General features: G+C 46.3%; 1 protein-coding gene across 5 annotated transcripts in view; it reads right to left on the bottom strand.

The window, feature by feature from the left end:
- STK36 (serine/threonine kinase 36) overlaps positions 1 to 22,821 on the bottom strand; it is a 26,440-nt gene continuing 3,619 nt past the window's right edge. For 3 of the 5 annotated variants that reach the window (XM_070489712.1, XM_070489711.1, XM_044751421.2), the window contains exons 7-27: positions 21,306 to 21,399; positions 20,849 to 21,018; positions 20,500 to 20,687; positions 19,882 to 19,981; positions 17,535 to 17,678; positions 14,508 to 14,687; positions 13,245 to 13,342; positions 12,685 to 12,790; positions 11,294 to 11,444; positions 10,971 to 11,098; positions 10,347 to 10,451; positions 9,917 to 10,015; positions 9,742 to 9,830; positions 9,408 to 9,471; positions 9,114 to 9,224; positions 4,758 to 4,832; positions 4,147 to 4,321; positions 3,742 to 3,889; positions 3,367 to 3,514; positions 2,065 to 2,811; positions 1 to 741 (exon numbers count right to left, since the gene is read on the bottom strand). In XM_070489712.1, coding sequence (XP_070345813.1) covers positions 598 to 741; positions 2,065 to 2,811; positions 3,367 to 3,514; positions 3,742 to 3,889; positions 4,147 to 4,321; positions 4,758 to 4,832; positions 9,114 to 9,224; positions 9,408 to 9,471; positions 9,742 to 9,830; positions 9,917 to 10,015; positions 10,347 to 10,451; positions 10,971 to 11,098; positions 11,294 to 11,444; positions 12,685 to 12,790; positions 13,245 to 13,342; positions 14,508 to 14,687; positions 17,535 to 17,678; positions 19,882 to 19,981; positions 20,500 to 20,687; positions 20,849 to 21,018; positions 21,306 to 21,399 — 3,264 coding nt within the window. In that variant the 3' untranslated portion in view covers positions 1 to 597. Of the gene's footprint in view, positions 742 to 2,064; positions 2,812 to 3,366; positions 3,515 to 3,741; positions 3,890 to 4,146; positions 4,322 to 4,757; positions 4,833 to 9,113; positions 9,225 to 9,407; positions 9,472 to 9,741; positions 9,831 to 9,916; positions 10,016 to 10,346; positions 10,452 to 10,970; positions 11,099 to 11,293; positions 11,445 to 12,684; positions 12,791 to 13,244; positions 13,343 to 14,507; positions 14,688 to 17,534; positions 17,679 to 19,881; positions 19,982 to 20,499; positions 20,688 to 20,848; positions 21,019 to 21,305; positions 21,400 to 22,402; positions 22,510 to 22,821 lie in introns of all 5 variants that reach the window. The other 2 variants (XM_070489713.1, XM_044751422.2) reach the window with 2 other exon arrangements.

A 22,821-nucleotide genomic window follows, 5' to 3' on the forward strand; every position in this document is an offset into this window, starting at 1 on the left:
AAGCAGGCTGAGGCACACCTTTTATTGCAAGAGTTTACAAACAGATGTACAAAAAATAGAAAAGATACACTCTCCACCCCTCCCATGGATGGGAATGTGGGCTACAGGCTGGGGAACCCTCCACAACAGGGACTGATGGCATTTATCCCCACAGCCTAGAGCTGAGACGGGCTCTGTCTTCATGACTGTCCTGGGGCCAGTGCACCTAAAGCAAGAACCCACAGGGAGGGTTACAGGAGCTCCAGAAAGGAAGAGATCGCTCAGGTAGAAGGTGTCCCCCTAAGGTCCAGAGGAATGTTCCTGGAGTTAAAGGCAAATTATTGGAGAAAGACCCCTGGTTACAGACAAGCAAGGAATCTTCTGTGGCACTGACAGCAATGACGTTTACTGGTTGAAATCATCTGAATCTGGGGGAAGGAAGGACCTTTATACATAAATCTCTTCTAGCTTCTCATTCTCAACTCAGTTGAGTTGGCAGTTTCTCTCTTTTTTAGTCTTTTTAGCTCTTGGTTGAGTGGGTGGCTTGTATAGTAGAAAAAGAAGAGTTGGCAATAGCAGGTCAACGAAGGCTAGAGGCTGGACCCCAGAAATCTGGGATCATGTGCTGTGGTTTGGCCTCAGGAGGTGAATGAGTTTCCTGCAGTGTTTGGCAGAGGCGGGCCTGGGACTGCTGTGCGGCAGTGATGGATTCCCCAGAGAGAGCAAGGCTAATTTCTCACTGGCGCCCAGGGACACTAGCACCTGTGGGAAAGACAGCAGATGACAGAACACAACATGGAGAAGACTCTCATTTGGCCCAGCAATTCCTACTCCAGAAAAGGAAGAAAAAGAAAATGGGCTCTTGGGGTCTCAAAATAGACTGTGTAGGAAGAGAGAAACCTTGGAGACAGGAATCATGAGGACCAGAGGTCTACTTCCATCCTTTTTGGTTAGAGATCGTGAAACCAAGGCAGCAAGGGACCCCTGCCCTTGTCCCCAGGAAGGGTTAATGAATGCAGCAGTGATAGTAAGCCAAAAGGTGGGATGGCCAGTCAGGGATCCAGATCAGTGGGTCATAACTTCATTACCAGCCAAGAATCCCCCTCATTATTTCTCCACATGGATTGCTAGAAAATCCTATATTTATCATCACCATCCTGTCAAAATTGCTGTTCTGCATGAACCACCCAAGGCTACCACATTGAGCTATTATAATTTGGAGGTAGAGCCTTATAGTAGATATGCGATTTCTATTAGGCTGTCTATACACTGAAAATTGAGCAGAAAAAGCAGAATAAAGCTATGATTAGAGTATGGGTTCTGGTCCCAGACTCCTGAGTTCAAGTGTCCAATCCCACATACTAGTCTCGTAACTTGGACAAGTTATTAAATTCTTAGTGCCTCACTTTCCTCACTTGCAAAATGAGGAACGTAATAGCTTAAACCACATAATAAGGATAAAATGCTTAGCACGGTGCTCTTCACACAGTAGTGCTGAAAAAGATTAGCTCCTTCATGGCCCCCACAATGAAACCACTCTATACTCAACATCCCCCAGTCTTCCTTCACCTCCCTCCCGCACAGCCTCTAGAAGAGAGAAACAGTGGTCCTTGAGATCTCAGGCATTTCCCAGCCCAATGGGGCCCTCTTCCAGGTCCCTTCCCGTCTCCAGGGTGGGAGATGGTAGATGGAAAACTCATCTCCAAGACACTGCCCCTGGGATTCCTGCTCTAGAGAGGGACACGGCTTGGGTTTCTGGAAGTCCCAAAGTCTTCCTTAAAGACTATCTCAGGGGCTGGCCCCATGGCCGAGTGGTTAAGTTCGTGCGCTCCGCTGCAGGCGGCCCAGTGTTTCGTTGGTTCAAATCCTGGGCGAGGACATGGCACTGCTCATCAAACCAGGCTGAGACAGCATCCCACATGCCACAACTAGAAGGACTCACAATGAAGAATATACAACTATGTACTGGGGGGCTTTGGGGAGAAAAAGGGAAAAAATAAAATCTAAAAAAAAAAAAGACTATCTCAGAAAAATGCTGTGAAATACAACCCCATCATCCTGGTTCCTAAGTCCCCCGAGGTGTACCTGATGGATGCAGGGCTCCTGTCGGAGGCTCCGGAGGGCAATGAGGGCAGCCTCCTTCACATTTGGCTGGGGGTCTCCACACGCCATCTCTAGGAGCCGCTGGGGTACTTGGCACTGTAACAGCTCCTCCCCCAAGCCCTCAGGCCCCAAGTTGCCCAGAGCTGATGCGGCATTGCGCCGGATACCAGCCTGAGGATCTCCAAGCAGCTGGGTCATACCAGGTACTGCGGCTGCCAGAGCAGGTCCCAGGGGACCAGCTTGGTAGGCTGCATTGCCTACAGCAAAGCTGGCACTCCGCCGCACAACAGGATCTTTGTCTCCAAGCCCCAGCAGCAGAAGGTTAAGCAGTCCAGTCTGGCTCTGCAGTGCCCCTCGCAGGGCCATGCTATGTTGCAGCAAGTGTCCCAGAAGCCCATAAGTGCGGGCCCGCACGGAATTTTCTGGGTGGCCCAGGAGGCTGCGCAGGGGCCGATAGGATTCATCAGAACCAGCCAGGAGTTCTTGGATAAAGGACAAGTGGCTAGGAGACAGTACCCGGACTGTGTGGGCCAGCAGAGACAGAAGGTCAGAGGTCAGCAATGGCTGGTCAGCAAGGAGGGCAATGGAGAGGAATGAGATCATACTTCTAGGGGAGGCAGCCACTGTGTTCACAAACTGGTTGAGAGAGGTGGAATCCGTGAGGGCCAGGTGCGTGAGAAGACTGATGGGAAGCTCGACTTGTGGCAACGGAAGATGGTGGCAACAGACCTGGGAGAAGGCAGGGAAGGGAGCGGGCAAAGTAGTTCAGGGAGAGGGCGAATACACTTCAGCTGGGTAACCAGAAGCAGCCCAGTGTGGGAGAGAGAAAAGCAAAGCTACGGGGAGAGAAACCACAGAGAGCTGGAATGGCTGACCCACACCACGCCACATAAGCCACAATGTGGAGCCCAAGAGAACAGGTTCTTTCCAAGTTCATTCCCTGCTCTGCTTGTCAAATGCACTGCTTAATGCCAAGATTTGCCAGAGAAGCAATTCCTGGCTACTGAGCTGAGTCTCCAGTGCTTAGACCAGGATCTTCTCCCCACTGAGCTGCAGTGGAATCCAGATAAGGGACTGATGGAGACAAGGAGGCACCAGCACCAGCCCCAACTATGTGCCTCTGCTCAGGCCTGAGTGCTTTCTCCCCTCCAACTCTTAGATCAAGCCAGATGCCCCACTCTTACAGGGGCCTAGGGGAGCCCTGGAGCTGTGGGAGGTGAATTAGAGTACACAAGGTTGGCCATCTTCCTCTCCCACCTTCATGCCTGGGTAGCTCCCAAGTACCTGCAGCAGGTGAGCAGTGACTTCCGAGTTTGTGAGGTCAGCCAAGACACCGACAAGGAGGTCAGCATCCACATCCAGGGCGAAGGGGAAGCAGAGGAGCTGGCAGACGGAGAGCACCATGACAGGTAGAAACTCAGACCCGTGAGGCCTAAGGAGGGGAGTGTGGAAGGACATATTCAGTCTTGCTCACCCACCCTTTATCATTCTTCCCCTCCTCTCAAACTCCCTAGTCCAGCTCCCCTTCTCCAATCTCAGCAATCCCATTTCTTGCCTCACAGTTCAAACTGTCAGCTCCTTCTCTCCTGCCTTCCCCTCCCTGCCCCCCACTGCAGACTCTCTGGATCTTCTGGTCTCCCTCCTCTAGCTCAAACTCACGCCTGACCCAGCTGATGCAGGAAGCTGGGGGAAAGCAGATGCTTCAGGGTGGACATGAGGATGCTTCCACGCCGAGACAGGTGGCTCAGGCATAACTGGGGCTCCTGGGTAAAGGAGGCCACGGCCAGGCTCAGCAGGGCTGCCATGCCTGGAAACATGGAGAATGGAGACCAGTGGAGCAGGCAAGAGACCCAGATGGCCCTGCTTTGCCATGGCTCCCAGGGTCACCACCTCTTCAGTCCCTTCCCCATAGTGAGTAGCTCCAGCACAGACTGCCATCCTCCCCCAGGCAGCGGCAGCGGCAGCAGCAGCAATTTCCGTGAGCTAACTCAGTTCTAGGCCCTCTTCCTGAAGAGGGATCAATACACTGGCCCCACAGAGGAGGCCATGCTGATGGAAAGATACCTTGGGGTGAGATCAGCGTCCAGTCTGGCCCTGGGCTTTGTGGACTGCACAGGGACAGCTCCTCTTCCTGTGCTGATACCTCCTCAGGGAGCCTCAGAGCCATGGAGAAGCGTTGCCATAGAACCGTCCACATTTCTGAGCTAGCCACTTCCCTTATCAGGCTACCCTTCCCCTCCTGGAGAGAAAATTGAAAGAGGGTGGGTGGGGAAGTCAAAGTTAGGAGTCAAAATGTCTTTTTTCACTCCTGTCCCTGACCTATGAGAAAAGGGAGACCCAGAAATAATTCCTTCTGTTTTCCCACCTAGGATTTCCCTGTTGTCTTAATTCCCTTTCTTATCACATCTTAACACACACCGCCCCCCATCTCTCAATCCTTAGGGATATCTGCTGGAAACCAAGGGATTACAGCTTTTCTCCCCATTGAATCCCAAGGTTCCCTTTAAAGGGTCTACACTGAGGGCAGGTGGGCCCACTCTAAGGCCATCACAGGCACAGCAGTTTGAGAGGCAAGGTGAGTCTGGGTTGCTTCCTCATTCCTGTTGTCCAGTAGCTCCCCAAAATGCCCAGTTTCTCTCTCCTTAATTCCCATTCATCCTGGGATGCAGCTGTACCTGGCTGAGGAGCTGCAGCAGAAGGATGAAGAGGCCATCATAGAATCCACAGCCATCTGGTGGAGTCAACCGGACCTGTCAGAGAGGGAGGAAGAATGCAGACCCCTGAGAGGGCTGAGGTGGCCTCACGGGTCTGTGCACCCAACTCCTGGTCAGAAAGAGCTCTTCCTTGGCCTGGTGAGTGGGGAGAGTTCTTCTGGACTGAGGAGTCTTGGTTCCTGCCAGTTCATTCAATGACTAACTCACTCTGTCGTAAAGACACACAATCTGGTAGGATAAGCAGACACAGAAACAATTATATTTAGGAAGATATTTGCTAAACAAGAGGCTGGGGGGCAGGGGACGCAGTTGAGAGTGCCTAACTTTGCCTCCTGGAGGTAGGAAACTGATGGGATTAAGAGTTTAAAAGGCAGGGGCTGACAAAGCCCAGAGTCAGTAGAAGGAGGGAAATAATAAAAATAAGAGCAGAAATAAACGATATTGAAACAAAAAAGACAATAGAAAGGATCAATGAAACAAAGAGTTGGTTCTTCGAAAGAATTAACAAAATTGACAAACCCCTAGCCAGACTCACCAAGAAAAGAAGAGAGAAAGCGCAAATTAATAAAATCAGGAATGACAGAGGAGAAATCACAACAGATACCAATGAAATACAAGAGATCATAAGAGAATACTATGAAAAACTATATGCCAACAAATTGAACAACTTGGAAGAAATGGACAAATTCCTAGACTCCTACAATCTCCCCAAACTGAATCAGGAAGAAATGGAGAATCTGAATAGACCAATCACAAGTAAGGAAATAGAAACGGTAATCAAAAACCTCCCCAAAAACAAGAGTCCAGGACCAGACGGCTTCTCTGGAGAATTCTACCAAACATTCAAAGAAGACTTAATACCTATTCTCCTCAAACTGTTCCAGAAAATTGAGAAAGATGGAGAACTCCCTAACACATTCTATGAAGCCAACATCACTCTGATCCCCAAACCTGACAAGGACAACACAAAGAAGGAGAACTACAGGCCGATATCACTGATGAACATAGATGCAAAAATCCTCAACAAAATTTCGGCAAACCGATTACAGCAATACATCAAAAAGATTATACACCAGGATCAAGTGGGATTTATACCAGGGACACAGGGATGGTTCAACATCCGCAAGTCAATCAACGTGATACACTACATCAACAAAATGAAAAACAAAAACCACATGATCATCTCAATAGACGCAGAGAAAGCATTTGACAAGATCCAACACCCATTTATGATAAAAACCCTCAGTAAAATGGGTATAGAAGGAAAGTACCTCAACATAATAAAGGCCATATATGATAGACCCACAGCCAACATCATACTCAATGGACAAAAGCTGAAAGCCATCCCTCTGAGGACAGGAACAAGACAAGGGTGCCCACTTTCACCACTCCTATTCAACATAGTACTGGAGGTGCTGGCCAGAGCAATTCGGCAGGAAAAAAAAATAAAAGGAATCCAAATAGGTAACGAAGAAGTAAAACTCGCGTTGTTTGCAGACGACATGATCTTATACATAGAAAACCCCAAAGAATCCACAGAAAAACTATTAGAAATAATCAACAACTACAGCAAAGTAGCAGGGTATAAAATTAACGTGCATAAATCAGTAGCATTTCTATACACTAACAATAAACTAACAGAAAAAGAACTCAAGAACTCTATCCCATTCACAATCGCAACGAAAAGAATAAAATACCTTGGGATAAACTTAACCAAGGAAGTGAAGGATCTATACAATGAAAACTACAAGACTTTCTTGAAAGAAATAGGCGATGACATAAAGAGATGGAAAAACATTCCTTGCACATGGATTGGAAGAATAAACATAGTTAAAATGTCCATACTACCTAAAGCAATATACAGATTCAATGCTATCCCAATCAGAATCCCAAGAACATTCTTCACAGAAATTGAACAAACAATCCTAAAATTCATATGGGGGAACAAAAGACCACGAATTGCTAAAGCAATCCTGAGCAAGAAAAACAAAGCCGGCGGAATCACAATCCCCGATTTCAAAACATACTACAAAGCTACAGTGATCAAAACAGCATGGTACTGGTACAAAAACAGGTCCACAGATCAATGGAACAGAATTGAAAGCCCAGAGATAAAACCACACATCTATGGACAGCTAATCTTCGACAAAGGAGCAGAGGGCCTACAATGGAGAAAAGAAAGTCTCTTCAACAAATGGTGCTGGGAAAACTGGACAGCCACATGCAAAAGATTGAAAATTGACCATTCTTTTTCACCACACACCAAAATAAACTCAAAATGGATCAAAGACCTAAAGATTAGGCCTGAGACAATAAGTCTTTTGGAAGAGAATATAGGCAGTACACTCTTTGACATCAGTTTCAAAAGAATCTTTTCGGACACTGTAACTCCTCAGTTGAGGGAAACAATAGAAAGAATAAACAAATGGGACTTCATCAGACTAAAGAGCTTCTTCAAGGCAAGGGAAAACAGAATTGAAACAAAAAAACAGCTCACTAATTGGGAAAAAATATTTACAAGCCACTTATCCGACAAAGGGTTAATCTCCATAATATACAAAGAACTCACACTGCTTAACAACAAAAAAACAAACAACCCGATCAAAAAATGGGCAGTGGACATGAACAGACATTTCTCAAAAGAAGATATGAATATGGCCAATAGACACATGAAAAGATGTTCATCATCGCTAATCATCAGGGAAATGCAAATCAAAACTACACTAAGATATCACCTTACCCCCGTTAGATTGGCAAAAACATCCAAAACCAAGAACGACAAATGTTGGAGAGGTTGTGGAGAAAGAGGAACCCTCATACACTGTTGGTGGGAATGCAAACTGGTACAGCCACTATGGAAAACAGTATGGAGATTTCTCAAAAAGTTAAAAATAGAAATACCCTATGACCCAGCCATCCCATTACTGGGTATCTATCCTAAGAACCTGATATCAGAAATCTCAAGAGTCCGTTGCACCCCTATGTTCATCGCAGTATTATTTACAATAGCCAAGACGTGGAACCAGCCTACATGCCCAGAAACTGATGATTGGATAAAGAAGATGTGGTATATATACACAATGGAATACTACTCAGCCATAAAAAAAGACGAAATTGGCCCATTCACAACAATGTGGATGGACCTCGAGGGCATTATGTTAAGCGAAATAAGTCAGTCAGAGAAAGACGAACTCTATATGACTCCACTCATAGGTGGAAATTAGTATATTGAGAAGGAGATCTGATCGGTGGTTACCAGGGAAAAGGGGGGGTGGGGGGAGGGTACGGAGAGGGAAGTGGTGTACCCACAACATGACTAACAAAAATGTACAACTGAAATTTCACAAGCTTGTAATCCATCATAACATTAATTAAAAAAAAAAAAAAAAAAAAAAGGCAGGGGCTGGCCCCGTGGCCGAGTGGTTAAGTTCGCACGCTTCGCTGCAGGCGGCCCAGTGTATCGTTGGTTCAAATCCTGGGCACGGACATGGCACACTGTTCATCAAACCATGCTGAGGCAGCGTCCCACATGCCACAACGAGAAGGACCCACAACGAAGAACATAATACAACTGTGTACTGGAGGGGCTTTGGGGAGAAAAAGGAAAAAAAATAAAATCTTAAAAAAACAACAAGTTTAAAAGGCAGATGAGAGAAGGAGGTAGGAAGGGAGAACATTCCAAGTAGAAGTCATGGCATTTATAAAGGTAGGTCATCAAAGACCATACTGAATTCTAGAAATGGGAACTTTTCTGGTGTAGCAGGATTATAGAGCTCCGATGTAACAGAGCTCTGAGTAGTCCACTAATGAATTCAGACTTTATCTCAGAAGCAGTGGGAAGCCACCAAGGACACAAGCTCCAGGTGGGCAAGATTTTTTCTCTTTATCCACTGCTGTATCCTCAGAGCCTAGAGTAGTGTCTGGGACTCAATATGTATTTATGTGTTAAGTAATTACTGATTGAACAAATGGCCAGATTTTTCTTTAAGAAAGCTCACTCCGGGGGCAGTGAGGAAAAAGGACTGGAGAGGGGAGAGACCCTTTACTAAGCAAGAGCCAAAGTCCAAGAGAGAGATGACGTCCCCTCCCTCCTCTTTAGGAGTCCTGAGTGTTAACAACAAATCAGAAGCCCTGAGCAGTCTGGGCTCAGAGGGGTCTATTATCTGAGGGCAGAAGGAAGGAAAGGAAAGCCTCCTTGATTACTTTACCACTCCTGAGTCTACGTGAGGCTTGCTGGCATTTTCGTCTTTTCTCTCTGAACACAGTCCTTATTTGACTCAGAGAAAACATGTCTACGCATTCCCTGGTAGACCTCACCTCCGCAGGGGCAGACAGGGCATGTGTGGCTGCAGCGATCCACTCCACAGGCTGGAGGTCAAAGGGCACCCCTTGCTGACCAAGCTGTCCCAATAGGCAGGCTGCTGCGCTCTGTGGAGAGTTAGAGGAGAAGGAACGTCCGAGTCTGAATGGTACTCAGGACAGGCAGAGAGGATGGATGCCTCTGTCCTGGTCCAGAAGAATGCCTCACAGACAGCCGAAATGGATAATGACTCCCCTGCTCCCAGAAGGGTCGGATGATAGGGTGAAAAGGGATGAAGGTTGAAAACTCACCACAAGAGAGACGACATGTGAACGGGTAAAGACAGTAGCAATCTCACCGCCTAACTTCTCCATTCTGGAATAAGGAGATACACCAAGGGATGCAGGAGTATGAGAGGCTGCTGGTGAGCAGCCTTCCCTCTCCCTTGGATGGCACTCTCCACCTAGGCTCCATGGCCACCTCCAAGGCATGAAGTAGGTAGGAATCTAGGTCTGTCCTTCATAGAGAAAGCTCCACTCTCTCTATCCCAACCCCTCCTAAGAAAAGGCTGTATCCCACAGTCTATGTCAGGGTGAGCTATGTGGGTGGAAGATGTCAGTGGAGAGACCCTACTTGATGACTCACCCAGAAGGCAGATCTTGGAGCCGAAGGACAAGAAGGGAGAGAAGGTAGAGCGTCACTTCGGCAGACTCTTCCCAATCTACTACCTTTACCTACAAAGGAAACTTAAGATGTCAGAGCAGCCCTGTATCAAGATGGTGGGGCCACCATGAGATGCCCACCTGTGTTGCTGGCCTACCTTGCCCCGGACCAACATCAACAGTGACTCCAAGGCCAGGGGCTCCTGCACTAGAAGATGGCACAGGTGATCACTGATGTGGCAGCAGGAGTAGAGAATCTAAGGGAGTGGGAAGGCATCGGTCAGTGAGGCAGGGGAGCCTCAGGCTCCTAGATTGGAAGGCTCAGATGAAAGCAGGCTATCCTCTCAAAAGATCTGGCAGCCACACTTGGTGGGATAGAGGAGCTCAGGCCACTTCTGCCTCTGGCTGTAAGACAGTGAGATGAGGGTACTTCTCAATTCTGCTGAGGACTGGCTAACAGTGGCGCCATCTCAACTGAACAGATTTAAAAGCAGAAAGGGGTCCTCTAAGAGGGTCTCTCATCTCTCCCAGTGTCTCTTTCTCCCTCTCAGTCCTGGGGGTTAAGAGGAACTCATGAGCAGGCAGTACCTTGAGAAGGTGTAGGCACAGGATGGGATGCTTCAGGCCAGAGATGATGGACGGCCTCAGCTGGGTGCTGTCTTCGATGAGCTGATTTGCCAAATGTCGAGTGATCTATAGGGATATACCTGAAGACTCAATCCCATTCCCATTATTCCAATCCTATTCCTCTCATATCTCCAACTAATCAGGACTCTCGACCCCTTGCTAGCCACTCTTCCTCAGGCTCACCAGGAACCTCAGACCCCATTCCATTCCCAGTCTTCATGGCCACTGGAGAACCAAAAGTCATTGCCTAGTTTAGTCCCAGTGTAGGCAGGTACAATGGAAAGTCTTGCAGGAACTCTGAATCCCGAGCCCTTGAAGAGGCAGCACTGGTGGCTACAGAGCAGCCTCCCTACCACACGGGCAGTTTATCACTAAACCCTCTCTCACCAGCTTGCCAAGGACTGTGGGATTTCGACTACACCATGTTCTACAAGTGGCCCAGACCCCGGGCGGGAGCATCTGCTTTCTGGAAGCATTGAGTAAGAGGAGGTATAAAAGCTTGTTTTTCTGCCTTTTTGAGAAGCTGGGGCCAGCCTCCCCAACTCTGGGAACATGATGAGAGGAGCAAGAAACTGCAGCTCAGACCTGCTCTTTGGCTTTCCAGCAGCCCGGCAGCCCCACAGGAGTAGTACAGATGGCTGCCAGTGCAGAGGAAAGGGCTCCAGGCAGATCCGCACTCTGCTCTCGCAGTGGCTGGCTCACTTGGGGGGCTCCTGTGGAGAAAGGCAAAGAATGTGGGGCGCGGTCTGGTTATTTCTCTCAGATCCCCATTTGTTCTTTCAGTTCACAGTTATTTATTGAGCACTCACTAAATGCCAGGCACCATCCTAGGTGATGGCAGTAGAAAGAGCAGAGCTGGACCTACTCGACAAGCAAGTCGAGAGAACCCCCTTCCCCACCCTGGTTACCTGGGGGGCTGTGGACAGGGAGCTGGAGAACTGTCAAGCCATGAAGGAGCCCGTCCAACACAGCCCGCTGCGTGGTCAGCAGGCTGCAGTAAAAGGCTTTGGCAACGGTCCAGCTGTTCCCATCCATGGCTTCACACAGAACAATAAAGCACTGAGGGAGACAAGAGCAGGGTGAACAACAGGACATCAGAAAACTGACTGGGCTTTGGGTAAGGAGCAAGAATCCCCAGAGAACCTGAGAAAAGAGGAGAAAAACCCAGGGGACCAGCTGTCTAATTCTAAGTATCCCGCACATAGAAAATGCATTAATACTGCCTTCATGGTTAGAGGACAGGAATTTTAGGTGTCAATCCTTCTATTCTCTGATCAGCTGCTCCCTAGATGATGTTTCTCAAAGCATTATCTGTGGACCATGAGTATAAGAATTCCAAGGGATTCCTGGGTCCCTCCCAACCCAGTCGTGCTGTTTCAGAATTTCCAGAGGTGGAGTGTTTATTCCAAACACCTCATACTACTCACTGCACAATGACAGATGAAAAGTGCTGCCCACTAATGTGAGTCACTGCTGGGCAAAATTTCAGTCAGACATTAAAAGCTTCCTGACCTGAATGGGTGAGGGATGTTAAAATAGGCTCACGGACTAGAAGAGATTGAACGGACTGCCAGCTAGAGGCAGGAATGTAGCCCAGCTCTGTGTTCCCAATTGCCAGTTAGAACAATGACCAGGCAATTGTTTACTTCCCTGCACATGTTCCTCTCTAATTGTCTCCTCTGAGATCAGTCAGCGCTCAGCTATTTTCTCATTTAATCCTCCATTCCCCTGTCCCTCACCCTCCAGAGCCCAGGGGAAAGAATAGAGTTTACTAGTCCACAGGACAAATGAAATTGGGAAATACTAGCTGATCTGCAAGTCTCTTTAAGAAGAAATACTTCTATCTGTGGTTCCCTGAAATAGTCACACTGCTCAATGCCTCTGGGCCTGTATATATGTTGCTCTTTCTGCCCAGAATGTCCTTTCTACTTTCCTGCCTCATCCACCTGGCAAACTTCTGTGCATTCTTCAAATCCTAGAATGATTTCCTTCTTCAAGATTTCTTCTGTGACTCTCTAGTGTTGATCTTCTTCAGCGGTACTTCTGTATTTTATACAAAGTTTCAGTGTACTTTTCACACTGTTGTCCTTGATCACTGTACATCTCTCCTACTAGACTATCCTTGGTCCCTTCAATATGGGGATTTTCTCTTACTCAAATGACATATGGCACTTACTCGGCATTCAACAAATTTTTGTGGTATTAACTTGATCTAACTCTATATAATTGCAAGAAAGGGGACTGGAGAAACACCAGGAAAGACAGGAGAGACAGAAATCTGGAAGTAGGAGCAGAGTACCATAAGGCTGTCCCTCCGCAAGTTCTGCTCGGAGTCATCTGGTTGGGCCAGCAGCTTCCCCAACAGGTCCAGAAAGTGGTTGGCGGCCTCCTGAAATACCTGTAGGCTGGGAAAAAATGAGCCCATCGTTTCTTCTCATTTCTCTACTAAAAGCCCAGATGTGGTGAATGGGTCAGTTCTGGGCAGGTAGCAGAATCTCTGCAAAGGAACACATCAGTATGCTCCTTCCCTTCTCCCCCACTAAACACATACACAGTCTCACAGACACACGCTCCAAGCCTCTTCTTTGCCGTTTTCTCTAGGTTATTCACATCTTGACCATTCCATTTAGCGTATGGTGACTAAACTATGGCTAACCCTTAGAACCTTGGGGCAAACTTGGAGGGTCTCAGGGTCCTTAAAAGGACTAGCTCGACTCTAAGGGGTCACGCAGCTGATCCCTAAACTTGTGACAAATCATGGCTTCTTCTCACTTAGCTCTTCCTAATGAGGAGAGGAAGAGATAGGGGTAGAAACTGCAGCCAAACTGGCCGACAGAGCACAGCTGCCTCTCATCCCACCTGTCACCTGTCTGGCTCCTCTCCAGGTTGAAGGTGCAGGCAAAGTAGGCCTGAATCACGGCCATCAGGTCCTGTAAGAAGGTCCCACACCAGCATTGCTGCCAGGGAAGAGTACAGAGAGTAAGGGCAATGGAGGGGATGGAGACAAATAACAGAAAAAGCAGTAAAAAATGCATCAGCAGCCAGCCAGATGGACCAAACAGAAAGGTGCAGGGGGAAGAGAGCCTTTGGACAGAGAGAGGAGATCCAGAGATACAAAGCCACAGCCAATAAACAGCCTGAAAATGTGTCTAGTTTGGGCTGAACAGTATTTTGGAGTTTAGGAGATTCTCTTCTCCAAAATAGCTCAAATTCTTTCCTAAATCCCTTAAAAATGCTCAGGATTAATCCTCATCAGCAGAGAGCAGCTTTCCAGCTGCCTGAGCCCAGGCCCCATTAAACATGTTTTCATTCTGCCCTCCCAGCTCAGCTGCGGCAGGACCCAGCACGGGGAAGCAGAGGTTTGGGCTCAGACAGTCTCAATCCTCGCTCTTCCACTTATCGTCTCCGGGATTGTGTACAAGTTAGTGCCTGTGTATTAGTCAGTTAATCTCTGAATTTCAGTACCCTGCTCTATAAACATCAGGTCAATAAAGGGGCCAGCCCAGTGGCACAGTGGTTAAGTTCACGCCCTCTGCTTCAGTGGCCCAGGGTTCACCAGTTCAGATGCGGGGTGTGGACCTATGCACTGCTCATCAAGCCATGCTGTGGTAGGTGTCCTACATATAAAGTAGAGGAAGATGGGCAGAGATATTAGCTCAGGGCCAAGCTTCCTCAAAAAAAAAAAAAAGTTTGGGTCAATAAAGCCTAGGATTTAATATTTGAAAACACAGTACTCTAAATATTGGGAAATTGCACATAAAAATCTGTATTTCTAGCTTCTCTTGTAAAACTAGAAGGTCTAGTGACACTGGGCCCATATTGCCAACATGGCAACAGTGGGCTGGAGCTGAGGAGAGGATGTCCCATTTAGATTGGGCATGAGATCTCCAGGGTATCATATTCCCCACTACTCATACAGTCAAACACAGTCTATGTCATGACTGACATTATCTGCCTGGCCTCAGAAGGTACTGGAGTTTGCAATTCATGCTCTACTAACTAGAAGAAGGAGGAAAGAAAATAAAAGGCAGTTTGGCCAAGTAGAGATGGCAGTTGGGAGAAGAGAAATCCAAGGAGAAGAAACTCCTATAAGTCTCTCGAGGCTCCTGGCCTAGTGCTTACCTGCTGGATGCTGTTGTTCTCCTGGCTGTGTCTGAGTAGGCTGAGCAGCAGCCCAGGGAGCCCCGCCTCCCGGCAGAAGGAGTACAAGGGAACGGAGTCACTACAGCTGGACAGAAGACTGCTCAGGACCCGGAGTGTGGGAAGGATTTGGGAAGCGCCCTCCAGCATGCCTTTCAGGATCTGGGTGACACAAGGGACAGAGACAGTAATCCACATTATCAGAGGTAAAAGAAAAAGAGTCACAGATACCAAGTGTCTCCAAGGATTTGGCAAAGCTGACCAAATGTTCTAGTTCCTTTCTTTGGGAGTCTAAAACCCAGAGAAGAATAGAGAATTACGGAAAATGTGGCAGGGAACAGGAGCACAAATGGTCAGGTCACCTGACGTATAACAGTGGTGACCAAGGTGGAGGGGACCTCCCCTCTGGACCTCTCTGTCAGACCCAGTGGCATTCCCATCTGCTCCCTCCCTTCCCCAGCCCTTCATCTTAAAAGCAAAACAAAAGGCACACACACGCTTCTGAAAATTAAAAACAATGGACACAAAACACTATTATTCAACTTTAGAGCAGGGGTTGTCACACTATGACCTGCAGGCCAAGTCTAGCCTACCACTAACTTTCATACAGCCTGCAAGCTAAGGACAGTAGTATATTTTCAAATGGTTATTCTTTAAAAGGTTATTCTTCAAAAGAAGAACATTTATGTCAAGTGCTTTACCATATGCCACTCACTGTTCTAAATCTTTTCACTCATTTGCTCATTTACTCTTTACAATAATCCTGTGACGTGAATATGATTACCCATTTTCTAGATGAGGACACTGAAGTTTCTAGATAGCTGTAGTATACAGTCAATAATCACAGAGCTAAAGAGTAGTTCCATTGGAATTCTTTTTTTTTTTAAAGATTTTATTTTTCCTTTTTCTCCCCAAAGACCCCCGGTACACAGTTGTATATTTTTAGTTGTGGCACGTGGGATGCCGCCTCAGCATGGCTTGATGAGTGGTGCCATGTCCACGTCTAGGATCAGAATCAGCAAAACCCTGGGCCACCAAAGTGGAGCGTGTGAACTTAACCACTCGGCCACAGGGCTGGCCCCTCCATTGGAATTCTAACTCAGGAAGTCTTATCATGGAGGCAAAGCTTTTAACCTGCTTCCCTATTGAAAAGTTATCCAACACTAGGATGACAACGTATAAGGGCTGACAGAGAGGTGCAGGTTGGGAAGGCAATTCAGTGGGGGAAAGGAGAGTCTTTTCAACAGATGGTGCCAAGACGATTGTATAGCCACACGCAAGAAGATGAAGTTAGATCTCTACCTCACATTGTATACAAAAATTAACTCAAAATGGATCAGAGACCTAAACGTCAGAGCTAGAACTAGAAAACTTTTAGAAAAAACATAGGAGAAAATCTTAAAACTCTGGGTTTGGAAAAGATACAAGACCAAAAGCATAATCCACAAAGGGAAAAAATAGTAATTGGATTTCATCAAAATTTAAAATCTTTGTGCTTCAAAAGACACTCTTATGAGAAAAAAAGACAAACCATAGACTGGAAGAAAAGATTTGCAAATCACATATCTGATAAAGGTCTTGTAGCCAGAATATACAAAGAACTCTTACAACTCAATAAGAAAACAAACAACCTGATTTAAAAATGAGCAAAAGAATTGAATAGATATTTCACCAAAGAAGATATATAAATGGCTGATAAGCACACGAAAAGATGTTTAACATTACTCATTAGCAAAATGCAAACTAAAATGACAGTGAGATACTATTTCACACTCACTAGAATGGCTATAAACAAAAAGATTAGCAACAATACATGTTGGCAAAGATGTGGAGAAATGGGGACCCTCATACATTGCTGGTGGGAATGTAAAATGGTGCAGCCCCTTTAGAAAATAGTTCAGCAGTTCCTTAAAGTTAAACATAAATTTACCATATGACCCAGCAATTCCACTCCTAGGAATCCACCCAAGAGAAACAAAAACGTTTATGTCCACACAAAGACTTCCATATGAATGTTTGAAGCAGCATTGCTCATAAAAGCCAAAAAGCGGAAGCAACCCAAATGTCCATCAATTGGTGACTGGATAAACAAAATGTGATTTATCCATATAATGGAATAGTAATCGGCAATAAAAAGGAATGCAGTATTGATACACGCTGCAAAATGAATGAACCTTGAAAACATTATGCTAAGTGAAAGGCGGCAGACATTAAGATTGTATACCGTATGCTTCCATTTACCTAAAACGTCCAGAAAAGGCAAATGTCTGAGACAGAAAGTAGACACTGGTTGCCTGGGACAGGAGTGGGAACGATGACTAACTGTAAATGGGTATGAGGGATCTTACTGGGACAATGAAAATGTTCTAAAACTGGATTATGGTGATTGTTTCACAACTTGGTAAATTTACTAAAAATAATTCTCAAAAACTTTAAAGAAAAGAGAGGGAAAGAGATGCAGACAACATATTTTGGTGAGTTCCCAGGAAGGAAGATCACTGGGTTTCAGAGAAGCAAGGAAAGGCTTTGTAGGAGGGAACACTATGAATGCCAATCAAGCAAAATGTTATCCCCTAAAAAAGAATCTCATTCTTCTCATTAGTATACCTGTATTAGAGAATGTTGTATACTTGTTAGATCTATATTTTTAATTTCGCCAATAAAAATATTGTGGAAATGTATTTTCTCTCAGTATAGAAGTATTTACGTAATAGCCTCCATTTTTTGCCTTTTGGCCCTCAAGACCTAAAATATTTACCATCAGAAGTCTGCTGACCCCTGCTCTAGATGGGTACTTTTTCCTTCAGAAAGAGAAACCTGAGGTCTGTTCTTTTGGTGTTACTAAAGAAGGTTAGCAAATCTCCTTGAATTAAGTACATGGACTGAAAGAGAAGTGGAAAGCAATAAACTTTCTCTTTCTCCTTATGTCAATCAATGTTCTTTAATGCCTCATCTGCAAAAATAGTCTCAACCCATCCCCCAGACCCCCAGTATCCTTCTGCCCATTACCTGCCCTGCAGCCTCATGTAGCTGAGCCTGGATGCGCTGGCAGAAGTCAGGATTGCACAGCAGGGTGAGAGGGGCCTTCAGCTGTATGGGCATGGGCTTGCTGGTCTCTAGCAGGTGTTTCCACTCATCATCGCTGTCTGGCTCCTGAGGCACAGGGGAGTGAAAGAGCTTAGGAGGAGCAGGTAGGTTCAAGGGTAATAGCTTCCAACCTGGGGAATTATGAAGTAACTGTAAGAAGCCAGTGACTCCTTTGGCACAGATGTACTTTTTTAAACCACCAGTTTAAAAAGGCCCAGCTGGCAGGATGTGAGCGGTCTTGAAAAGGCCCTTGGAGAACACTGGCACATGTGCATAAACAGATACCTAGGAAGTTGTCTACTGTGGCATGGTTTAGAAGAAAAAACTCTGGAAATGTCATAAAGCCAATCAGTAAGGGAATAATAAATCATGGCACATCCATATTAGGAAATACTATGAAGTTATTAAAAAGACTGTGGTGGAGCCAGCCCCATTGCCTAGTGGTTAGGTTTGGCACACTTCACTTCAGCGGATTGAATTCAGATCCCACATGTGGACCACTTGTTGGCAGCCATGCTGTGGCAGCAACTCATATACAAAATAGAGAAAGGTTGGCACAGATGTTAGCTTAGGGCAAGTCTTCCTCAAGCAAAAAGAGGAAGATTGGCAACAGATGTTAGCCCAGGGTGAATCTCCCTCAGCAAAAATAAAATAAAAAGATTGTGGTATTGAGGATGCATCACTTATGTAGGATTCCTACCAAAAATGCATAACCTGAACCTAATCATGAGGAAATATCAATTTGAGGAATGTTCTACAAAATAACTGGCCTGTGCACCTCAAAACTGTGAGTGATGAAAGACAAAGACAGGCTAGGAACTGCTCCAGATTGAACGAGACTAATGAGGTATAACAACTAAATGCAATGCGTAACACTGGACTGGATTGTGGATCAGGAAAGAAATGTGGTTTTTTTGCTATAAAGAACATTACTGGAACAATTAGCAAAATTAGAATATGGATTGTAGATTAAGCAACAGAATGATATCAATGTTAAGTTTCTGACTCCTATAGTTGTACTGTGATAGTGCAAGTGACTGACCTTGTTCCTAAGAAATACGCACTGAAGTATGTGGGGGTAAGAGGGCATGTGTGCAACCTACTCCAAAAGACTCAGAGAGCTGATATGTCCATGTATATAGAGAGAGAATTATAAAGCAAATGTGGCAGAATTTTAACAACTGGTGAGTCTGGGTGAAGGGTATACAGGACTACCTTGTGGTATTCTCACAACTATTCTTTTTTTTTTTTTTTTATTTAAAGATTTTTTTTATTTTTTCCTTTTTCTCCCTAAAGCCCCCCGGTACATAGTTGTATATTCTTCGTTGTGGGTCCTTCTAGTTGTGGCATGTGGGACGCTGCCTCAGCGTGGTTTGATGAGCAGTGCCATGTCCGCGCCCAGGATTCGAACCAACGAAACACTGGGCCGCCTGCAGCGGAGCGCGCGAACTTAACCACTCGGCCACGGGGCCAGCCCCTCTCACAACTATTCTTTAAGTTTGAAGTTATTTCAAAATAAAAAGTTAAAATCCTAAAAAAGCACAAAAGATTAAGGTAGAACTATATGTTCAGATGTACAAAGATCTCTAAAACAGGTCAAATGATAAGAGAGGCATGATGCAAAACAATACATACGGTATGAACTCAGTAACATAAAAACAGCCAAACTATATATACATTTTTTTTTTTTTAAAGATTGGCACTTGAGCTAACAACTGTTGCAAATCTTATTTATTTCGTATTTTTTCCTTCTTCTTCTCCCCAAAGCATCCCAGTACATAGTTGTATATTGTAGTTGTAGGTCCTTCTTGTGCTGCGTGGGACGCCACCTCAGCATGGCTTGATGAGTGGTACCATGTCCCCGCCCAGAATCCAAACCGGTGAAACCCTGGGCCGCTGAAGCGGAGTGCGAGAACTTAACCACTTGGCCATGGAGCCAGCCCCCAAACTATATATTTCTGTGAGTACATATGCATATACGTAAAAGTACAGAAAGTTTGGAAGGAAGCAGACTAAACTAATAACAGTAGACGTCTCTGGGACCGAGGTAAGGCTCAAGAGGGACTTTCATTTTTACCTATGTCTTCCAATTTTTGATAATTATATGTGCAGATACTGCACAATCAAAATCTATAATAATAAGAAAGTAATTTTTAACACAAGGGGAGCTCATAATTGGATGGCTAGGAATCACTGTTCTAGAAAAACATCTACCTAGACTCAATATCCCATGGTAGGGACAAGGCCAAGAAGAAGCCCTAGGGCTCACCTCATTCTCTAAATCCACTGCATTGATGCTCTGCTGGCCCATCACCTCTGGCCTCAGCTCTGGGAATGCTCGTTCACAATCCTGGGTGGTCCAGTTTTCCCTGCCGGAGGAAGTGGGGAGCAAGATGAGTTCTAGACTTATCAGGCTTGGAGTTCATTAACTTGTTCCTCCCTCTAGACCCAGGAGAGGAAGGAAGACTAAGACAAATAGGATTGGAAAGAGGAGACCTCCTTCTAGGATACAGCCAGGACAGGATACGTTGACCACTACACACATATCCTTGACTGCCCTCCCATCTTGGATCTTATTCTCAAGTCTATCTTGGCGGTTTTCACCTGTGGCTCTCAACTCAAATAATCTTCCCTTTTGCATGGAGATAATTCTTTCCATTTCAGTTAAGGTATAACCGAGGCATAGAGAAAGGAAAGTTCCCACGTTTCCTGACGAGTCAGGAAAGTATCTGGAATTAGAATTCAGGAACCAAGGACTCAGACTCCCAGGGCCCTGTGCGTACGTAGGCAGTGGCTAGTGACAGGGACCATGGTATACTCGCTTTGGCTAGAGCCAAAGATCTGCCAGATACCTCAGGCTGTAAATCCCTGGCTATACCCCCCTCACCGAGGTGCAGGGGGGTCCTCTCCAGCCCCACACTCAGGCCAGCTGCTCTTCATTTCTGAGGCCAAGATCCCAGCCAAGAGGCCTGATTCTTGAGGAGTGGCCCTTAGTCTGGGCGGAGGGGCTGTGCCAGAAGCCACCTTGCTGGTCCTGTCCTCTTGCTCAACGGCAGGTCCTGTGTTCTGGTGTCTCTGTGAGAAACGGGCAGGAGACACTGAATCAGAACTATTCGGTTGCCACAGGGTACTATGAATCCTATTTGTGGCCCTTGCCCAAACCTAAAGAGCTACTCCTTCCCAACTCCCCCAGTCACGAGCCTGGTTGTCAGCATATTCCCCCCTGCCCCACACACCTTCTGCTTGAGCTCCTCAGCCATGCGCTTACAGGCTTGACGCAAGATGCGAAATTGATTGCCCTTGGGGACCAGCCGATGCGCCTGCTGGTCCTTTAGCACCTGAAGTTCTGGAGGTAGGCGACTGGTGAATGGGGTACCCAAATCTGAGCCTGCTGGTTCAGTTATTACTGCAGGGAGGGAAGGGGGTGGGAAGACATGATCGTACTGGAGCTGTGCCACCATGTCCACTCAGCCAGAGGCAACTTCAGTGTCTCCAGGCTTCTGTGGAAGGAGACCATTTTGACAAATGACAAAGAAGAAGGGGGTTACAGTGGAAGTGGCAAAGGTCAGGCAAAGGGCTAGGAAGAAAGTTCAAGCTGGTGGGGTAAAGAATATATGTTGGATCCAGATAGTGGGGGAAGGAGGGGAGTTTGGAGAGAATACTAGGGAAGCCCTAGGAACCCTAATGACTCACTGGTGACATGACCAGCAATAAAGGGGTGATGTAAGAGGTCTGGCCAGGACAGACGCTGCCGGGGGTCCTTGGTGAGCAGTCCCTGCAGGAAGTTCTGTGGAGAGAAAAAAATACCCTATCAGCCTTCTCTTCTCCCTAACTCATCAGCAGAACCAGCAAACCAAGACTCTTGAGTCCATTCCTAGAGCAGACTAGCTGGTCTTGATCACACCCTCTCTAACCCTATCCTTCGGCCTCCTTTCCCTGGCTGAAATCATGGACAGACTTCACTGTCTCACCCGCTAGGGAGCCAAAACTCCTGTCCATGGACGTTTGGGAACCCCGGAAGTAAAAACAGAAATCTCAATGTCACCAGCTTTGTGAAGAAGTGAGAAAAAACTAGGAGAAGAGAGGGCTGTCACCTTCACAATCACCTTCAGAAAGCAAACATCTACAGGAGTCCCAGATTGCTCACCTCGCCTGCCCTTTGAGTGCGGTTTGTCTGCGGCTGGGTAGCAACAGATGCAATTACAGTTAAAAGCACACTCACATACACAAGACGTTGTGTAAAGATGTGTCTAGGAGCACTTAAAACCAGAAATCTTTCAGCAAGTCTTCAGATGGTGGTGGGGTGGGGAGATTGCCTCTGAAAAGGGTATATCTGTTATGAGGTATCCTTGGGGAAAGCCTCAACTGGGCCTGAAACAGGTATAGAAGGTGCTAGTAGATTATGAGCATCATTCTAAACAAGGTGATTGTTATACCGTGGCTCTTGCGGAGATACCTGCATATCTGCCCTAAAGGAGAAGGAATATCCTATGTAATCACCCATTTAAGTTTCCTTTGTTTAGATTCTTTTTGATAATTACTTGGGCCTCCCCAACTAAATAGGTTGAGGAGAAACTTGTCCCTTTTGGTCTTAGATAAAGCAAAGGAAGCTTATAACGAGATTTCACTCTGGGAGAAGGCTGTATTTAAATTTCACTGAAAGCCCAAATCTTGCCCTAGATAAGAATAAAAACGGTCAACTCTTTCCTCCCTCCTGCCCTCCGTCTTCCAGCCTGCTGAGACTTAGCTACAATGAGCAGGCAGCATCTTTATCATCTGCCCCTACTCACTGAGCTAGCCCCGCCAGCTCCGGCCATTTGGATACGTGAAGACTCCTTCCTTCAGGAAGAGGACTGAGAGCTGTGTTGGCAAATCTAATATCATCTGGACATTGCATCTGAGAGGAAATAAGTGGGATAGCGGGTATGTAAAAGCACCGGTATCTGTCTCTGCTGTCCTGAAATTACCTTCCCTTTGTGATAAAGGATAGCCTGGCCAACGAGGGGCTGGTATTCTCAAGTTTGGCAGAACTTAAAACACCCTCCCCACCCCCCCACTCCCTATTAAGTCCCTGCAGTACAGAAGCAAGGCAGTTTGGCCCAGCTCCTGCATTAACTCAGTAACTGCAAAGTCCTGCCCCAGCTCTAGAAAAGGATAGTGGAAAAGGGAACAGGGGCAGAAGGAGACAGGTTTCTGATGCAAAAGTAAT

The sequence above is a fragment of the Equus asinus genome, chromosome 19 (assembly GCF_041296235.1).
Source record: "Equus asinus isolate D_3611 breed Donkey chromosome 19, EquAss-T2T_v2, whole genome shotgun sequence".
In the NCBI taxonomy this organism is placed as follows: Eukaryota; Metazoa; Chordata; class Mammalia; order Perissodactyla; family Equidae; genus Equus; species Equus asinus.